Genomic DNA, 7,882 nt, shown 5'->3' with positions numbered 1-7,882 from the left:
AGCTGCCTGCTGACAAAAGCCGCAGCAAGAAGAGCAAAGAGCCCAAACCGCGGCTGAAAAAGCTGAAGTATCATCAGTACATTCCCCCCGACCAGAAGCAGGAGCTCAGCGATGTGCCGATGGACTCCTCCTACGCTCGTCTCCTGCATCAGCAGCAGCAGTTCCTCCACCTCCAGATCCTCAGCCAGCAGCAGCAGCAGTACAGCCACCATCCTGTCCTACCAGTTGCACTGAGGTATGGAAACCAGTCAGCAACACGAACCCTCTTTCATCACACCCAGACATATAAATGATGGTCCCAAAGTGCAGATCTTTGTTACCAGGGTGTATTTCATCAAAGTTATTTGTCAAAACTGTTTAAGCACAGCTGCGTTTCATCTTCATCACACTGCATTTCCTGCCCAGAGCTTCTTGCACAGAGGCCACTGGTTATGAAAATAACAACATCTCCACTCCCCTTTTCTCCTCTTGTTACAGCATATCCACAACTGAGTTACAAAGCAGCTGTCCAGCTGTTGTTTTCAGTGGAAACACATCCTCCTCCCCAGTGCAGCTCCACCATGCTGATAAAAACCACAAGCCAGATCACTTACCAGCTAACTTGGATGAGATGAAGGTCTGTACTCGCTCTGATCGAGCCAGCTTTATGAAGGCTGCAGTGATTGAGAGATAACTTCTGTTTCTGCAGGTTGCTGAGCTGAAAATGCAGCTAAAGCTCAGATCTTTGCCTGTTTCTGGAACTAAAACTGACCTAATAGAGAGGCTGAAGACATTTCAGGAGAGCTCCAACATCCACTATGCTGTTGGCAAGGAGACAGGAGACATGGCAGCAGCTTTACATTCTGAAAACATCACGTTATCACCACCAGTGTCCCTCATAGCTTCCAAAGTGTCCAAAATGGGAATAGAGGACAGCAACAAGACAGACACTTCAGCAAAGCTGGTTTCAGACATTCCAACTCATGCTGTCCACTGCATGGAGTCCCCAGATAGACACAGAGCATGTCCCACTGACACAAAATCCAGTGAGAAGGACTCTGACAAGGACAAACGTCTGCATGAGAAGGAGCGTCAGATAGAGGAGCTGATGAAGCAGCTGGAGCAGGAGCAGAGGCTAGTTGAGGAGCTTAAGATGCAGCTGGAGGAGGAGAAAAGAAGCCAGCAAAACGATTCTCCACCTCAGATCCATCCCTTGGTGCCAATCCAGGTGAAAATGGAAACCAGGATCCCATCGAGCTGCTCAGCATCCTGCAGCTCTCCTGGTCTGCCGGCGCTGATTAAACAAGAGGAGTCTGCAGATCATAACCATGCAACCGCTCCACCGGTCATCAGACAGGCTACGACTCTGCAGTCTGTGGGGGCCGGAGCTCAGATCCTTCAGCCCACATCTCTTTCTGCCTCCGCAGCCTCTGTCGAGTTCCCCGCCAAAAGCATTGAATTGCACTCTATTGTTAGCAGCGCAGCTCCAGGCCCCGACCAGACCTCTGGACAGGTGCCACAGAAAACAGCCATCTCTGCAGCGGTACAGCAACAGATCAGCACTCAGAATCAGCTACTAGGAAAGGTACGAAACCGTAGGCCTATCCACAGTCTGTCTCGTTATCTCTATGGTCATTTTAATTGTGTTGTAAGATAATAAAAAGTTTCGTTTAATCGTAGTGGTGCAATTTTCAGTGGCACCATTTAAAGCAGCAGACTGGAACTTTCCCCTTTTCATGAATCTTGTATGATATTATTTATCCGTAAAGTGATGGTTAGGAATGTGTATGTGTGTGCACTATATATATATATATATATATGTGTGTGTATATACGATATATATATGTATATAGTATATATATATAGTACATACATATATACTATATATGTAGTATATACATATATATATATATATATATATATATATATATATATATATATATATATATATATATATATATATATGTATATATATGTATGTATGTATGTACTATATATATGTACTATATATATATATATATATATATATATATATATATATATACTATATATGTATGTACTATATATATATATACTATATATATACTATATATGTATGTACTATATATATATACTATATACACATATATATATATATGTATATATATATATATATATATATATGTGTGTGTATATATATATATATATATATATATATATATATATATACTATATATATAGTATATATGTATGTACTATATATATACTATATACATATATATAGTATATATGTATGTACTATATATATACTATATACATATATATATAGTATATACACACATATATATATATATGTATATAGTATATATATATATGTGTGTATATACGATATATATATGTATATAGTATATATATATAGTACATACATATATACTATATATGTAGTATATATATATATATATATATATATATATATGTATATATATATGTATGTATGTACTATATATATGTACTATATACATATATATATATATATATATATATATATATATATATATATATATATATATACTATATATATAGTATATATGTATGTACTATATATATACTATATACATATATATATATAGTATATACACACATATATATATGTATATATATATATGTGTGTGTATATATATATATATATATATATATATACTATATATATATATATATATATATACTATATATATAGTATATATGTATGTACTATATATATATACTATATACATATATATAGTATATACACACATATATATATATATGTATATATATATATATATATGTGTGTGTGTGTATATATATATATATGTATGTACTATATATATATACTATATACATATATATATATAGTATATACACACACACATATATATATATATATATATATATATATATATATATATATATATATATATATATATATATAGTACACGCCAAATGTTTGGACACACCTTCTCATTCAATGTGTTCTTTATTTTCATGACCATTTACATTGGGAGATTCTCACTGAAGGCATCAAAACTATGAATGAACACATGTGGAGTTATGTACTTAACCATAAAAGGGGAAATAACCGAAAACATGTTTTATGTTCTATTTCTTCAATAAAAGCCCCCCTTTGCTCAGATTACTGCTTTGCACACTCTTGGCATTCTCTTGATGAGCTTCAAGAGCCAGTCCTGTTGGAAAACCATTTCAGTTGACTACTCTGTCCACATGTGTTCATTCATAGTTTTGATATAGATATATGAGAAATTATGTGGTGCTAAACACCAGCCACTGTTTTCTAGGTCCGTGACTTCAAATGGTGTTTTTCCTTTTGGGACTCTGGTAGTTTGTCCTAAGGATGAAGTGGTAGCAGCCGGCTGTTTCTCCTTCTCTGATATTATTGAGCTGAGAACCTTTCTCGCCTGTGGTGTTCTGCTGCTAAATATGCACGTGCGTTGTGGGTGGAGGACCCAGGGAGGTGTGGACGTCCTGTGGTTTGAGACCGACAACCAGATGGTCCAATCAATGCTTGTTGTTTGGGCTTTTATTGGCTGAGGTTTTTATTCAAATGCAAGAGAACCACTTCATTATTTCTTTTTTTTTTTTCTCATTATCTTTTGTATATTCGTTCTGTTTTTCTTCTGAATGCATTTTCAAGTTATTTTTTTAAACACAAGAAAGTTTTTTTTTACTTTGCTGACAGTTTCAGTCCTGCAATCTTCATCAGAGCTAGCCGCTAATAATAATAATAATAATAATAATAATAATAATAATAATAATAATCATCATCATCATAAAAACCTTTCCTGTGTTTAAAAGAACTTAAATATGCATCTCCTCATTATATTTATTAAGTAATTCAACTTTATTTGTAGAGCGCCTGTCACAAAGTGCACAGAGACAATTATGTCAAAATGAAAACATGAGGAAAAATCATGTTAAGATCATCAAACAGCAAAAGGTCGTACAACAAATGAGTAAACAATAAAGGTTTTAGAAAAAGTAATGGTGAATGAAAGGGTCTTTAGCTGGTTTTTGAAGGTGTCCAGATTATAAACGCAGCGTAGGAACAAAGTAAGTTCATTACAAAGTCAAGATGCAACGGCCTGGGAAGAGAGATCACCTCAACTTTTATCTGGTCTTTGGAACTTCTAGAAATGTCTGGTCTGTGAACCTGAGGGCTCGGGTTGCTGCATATGAAATTAAAATGAACAAAACCTTTAACAGAATCCCTGTTTCTCAGACATGGATGGATATCAAGGTACCAAACCAAGCCAGTGTGTTCCCTGTGGTTGGATGTGTCCAAACTGTCCCAAACATCTCCAAAGAAAAGGTAAGATCTGAGGTTTAGCATGACCATTAATCTGTCCCGGTGTCATTTGGTCTACAGAACTGATTTTATTTTCTGTTGAACAGTCGCCCTGTTCCAGCCAACACCCTGTGAGGTCACAGCAGTTAAAATTCACCAACCATGCATCCAAGGGTAAAGACCCACCACGCTATGAGGAAGCAGTTAGACAGACATGCCGAGCGTTGTCAGCAGCTCAGGTGCAAATCGACTTCAGTTTCTTCGTTTTAAACTGTTCATGAAACCAGTTAGTAATCCCATGTTTCTGTAGGGTCCCACTGCAGCCAGTCAGCAGATGGATGACCTGTTTGATGTGCTGATCGAGAGCGGCGGTGAGATAATCTAGAAAAAGGTTATTTCCCTTAGTAATGACTTCACTCTCATCCTGTCACACACTTGTTTTCCCAGAGATGTCTCCTTTCAGCAGACAGAATCCTCCCTGCCTGGAAAAGCTTCTCCCAGTGACCGCCAGTGTAACCACCCTTCCCATCAACACCGTTTTGTCTCGCCCTCCACCTTTGGTGCAGGTGGCTCAGCTGCCTGCTGCCCCACCGGACCTGGAGGCTCTGACTTCTAGACACGAGCTGGAAACCCTTCTGGATGCCACACTGTTTCCCAACACTAAGGGACAGAAATTGAAGTTTTTAGAGGAGTTGAATTCACCTTTGGTCACCATGGAGGTGAACTCTAGTGAAAACATGCCACCAGCGGGTCTGAGCTTCCACAACACCACTGTGGACAGCATGGATTGGCTGGATCTGACCCTGTCAGTGCCAGCAGAAGAAGGAGGAGTTAACCCTTTGGACATATCAGTGCCAGAGGGTGTTTTCTCCGCCGACTTCCTGGACTCTCATGAACTGCAATTAAACTGGGACTGAGAGTTTTTCATCAGCCCGTTTCATTCCAAATTCAGTTTTAATGCACATGGAGGATTGCGTTTGCTTTTTATGAGTCAATGAGAACAGCTGAACTCTGAAAAAAGTGCCCGTGAAACCTCTAAAAACCAAATGGTACGGATTCTAGTGGGTGAAAGAATCATCAAAGTTCTGCTCCTGAGATTTATTTGTTAATCCTTTCCAGGTATAAACAGAGGCCCTGCAGGCCCACAGGCAGGGCAAGCAATTGCTTGGGGGTCCTTAGGCCACAAAGGGACCAGAGGAACCAGAGGGCTGAAAAACTTTGAGTGAGAACCTCTACGCCGGTGAGACCGATTGCTCAGCCAGAGACCGGCACACACTTCCTCGTCCGATGCCCTTGCCCCAGCTCCAATGGAGAAACATCTGCATACTTCCTAGACTGCACCAGGCAGCAGGTGTCTTCGATTGGGGCCCCATGACAACCTTTACAGCCTCTAGGCATAAATCAGATGTTTTATTGCAGCACAAATGAGTCGCAGCAGCACTGAATAAAACAACCCCTCATTTGTTAAAAATAATCATCTGTGAACATGTTTCCATCATGTATTTTATATTAAAGGTGTGGTTCACAGAAAAAATGCATTTTTAAAAGATTATTTCTGATTGAAATCAATCACTCTGTGTTTTTCATCTACAGCTATCTCCTGCATTAGCTTCTGATAGAAAATAGATGGTGAAACTCCCCCATCTTGACACATGACGAGGAAGGTCGTTGTACATTCAGTGTCCAGAAAACAGCAGATAATGCCTAGTAGAAGCTAACTGTTAGCATTAGCAACTCCACCACATGGCAAAACTCCTCCAGGCTTGTGTTGTGTTGCTAAGTAAACAGGGTCAGTTGCAGAGTCGCATTTCTGTTACCCAATCAGAGGTGAGATGTCCAAATATCCAGTCATTTAGTAGTTCGATACGCTCCAGAACGCAATGCCTGCAATTCTAAATTCTACTTCTCAGCGTACTGGGACTTTTTTCTAGGGTACGGAGAGAAACAGTGGTTTTTCCACTCATGAATTAGTCTAATTCTCTGAGATTTCTGAAATCGTATCTGTCCGTCCTCTGGCACCACTCCACCTACAACCCAAAAGACGTGCCCCAAGAGAAGCTTTGTTTTGAGCAAGAGGACGCGTTCTCTCCAAATGCACCAAGGACGCACTTCACTGCCCTGACAAGCGCGGCGCACGCAGTTCTACCATCAGCAGGCAAGAGGAGAGAAACAAAGACAATATTCGACATAATTCATTTTTGTTCACATCATTACATAAAAAAGATCAACAGAAGGAACAACCACAGCAACATTATTGTTGTACTCTAGTGACACCTGCTGGATGCATCTGAATTTAATCAGTCTCAATTAAAACTTTACTGTTCTTTTTAAAAAACGCTTCTATTTTCTAATTTAAAGAGCTGAGTCTGCTCTGGGCACTATCTTGTGTTTTTCAACATAGAAGTCGGTGTAGTGTCTTTTTGTTTCTGGATGAACTGTGGTTATGGCTGCCGGTGAAGGGTCTCAGCCATCCACTCAGTAATCCTAGTAGGTTCATTCTGGACTGCTTTGTCAACGGTAAAATGTGGTTTTGTGTTGGAACGAGAAAGGACTTCGCTTTGATATTCTAACATTTCTGTACCAAAGATATCATACGGCGTCATTTGCATGTTATTTACACATGATTTAGTTATGTAACTTTATACAAAGTAACAGCTGTTATGTAATTTCAGAAATTTGCCGACAGCCTCCGCTGCACATTCTTGTCAATAAAAAATAGAAAATCAGTCATCTCTTAGTTCTGTTGAACAACCAGCTCAATACATTCATAAAGCTTAAAAAAAGTCTAAATCTGTACAGAGTTCCAACAAGATTAAAATTCATCACGTTGATTGTGTGTCACATAGGTTTAAACATGCGTGACACGGCGCTGCCAAAAAGGGTCCGTTTTCTAACTGATCTCTCTTGTTTTTGCATTAAGTCACACGCAAATGTTTCAGAGCTGCAAAGAAATTTCTGGTTGGGCCAAAGATAAGCTGTGCAAATGCAAAAGGCAGTTTTAAATGATGACTTTCATTTATGAGGGGGCGGAATGTCTCCAAGCCAACCTGGCTCTACGTATAAAACAAAATGCCTTCTTGGTTATCAGGAATTAACCATGACTAGTAAATGGATTCAATAATCAGATTATTTGGAAAGTTTTCACACCCAGGCCTGATTACGACAAAACTCTTAGAATTAAGAAACCACTTCACTAGAACTTGAAGAAGGCTAAAAGATCTAAAAACAGAACACATATAAGCTCTTGTAGCGGTCACACTTTAAAGTGTGACGACTGTAAATTAATTATGACCAATAAGATGTGATTATTCCACATAAATATGAAATATCAACCTGATTGATTTTCGAATGTGTAATCAGAGGATTATAGTTACTTTTACTTGTTCAGGGACCATAAACACACTATGTATTAATTCAGACAGAGTCAGGTACATAGTTAAAAAGGAATTTTATTCTTTTTCCTGAACGAATGATTATACATGACAAGATATGAATAATGAGATGTGATGGAGTGGATATGCAGTGATGGAATGTGATGTGTAGGTGGTGTGATGTAAGCTAGATGTATATCAGAATCTTTGT

At 38.3% G+C, this 7,882-nt stretch overlaps 1 protein-coding gene across 2 annotated transcripts in view; it reads left to right on the top strand.

The window, feature by feature from the left end:
• The window catches only part of mrtfbb (myocardin related transcription factor Bb), a 14,911-nt gene extending 7,440 nt beyond the window's left edge, over positions 1-7,471 (top strand). For both annotated transcript variants that reach the window (XM_015948585.3, XM_070551348.1), the window contains 7 exons: positions 1-235; positions 478-616; positions 689-1,564; positions 4,235-4,324; positions 4,408-4,539; positions 4,611-4,671; positions 4,748-7,471. The exon at positions 1-235 is cut by the window's left edge and continues 13 nt beyond it. In XM_015948585.3, coding sequence (XP_015804071.3) covers positions 1-235; positions 478-616; positions 689-1,564; positions 4,235-4,324; positions 4,408-4,539; positions 4,611-4,671; positions 4,748-5,217 — 2,003 coding nt within the window. In that variant the 3' untranslated portion in view covers positions 5,218-7,471. The remainder of the gene's footprint in view (positions 236-477; positions 617-688; positions 1,565-4,234; positions 4,325-4,407; positions 4,540-4,610; positions 4,672-4,747) is intronic.
• The last annotated feature ends 411 nt before the right edge of the window (positions 7,472-7,882 follow it).

Source organism: Nothobranchius furzeri, chromosome 5 (genome assembly GCF_043380555.1).
Source record: "Nothobranchius furzeri strain GRZ-AD chromosome 5, NfurGRZ-RIMD1, whole genome shotgun sequence".
Taxonomy (NCBI): domain Eukaryota; kingdom Metazoa; phylum Chordata; class Actinopteri; order Cyprinodontiformes; family Nothobranchiidae; genus Nothobranchius; species Nothobranchius furzeri.
Note: the sequence above shows the minus strand (reverse complement) of the source record. Positions and strands in the feature narration are given on the sequence as shown.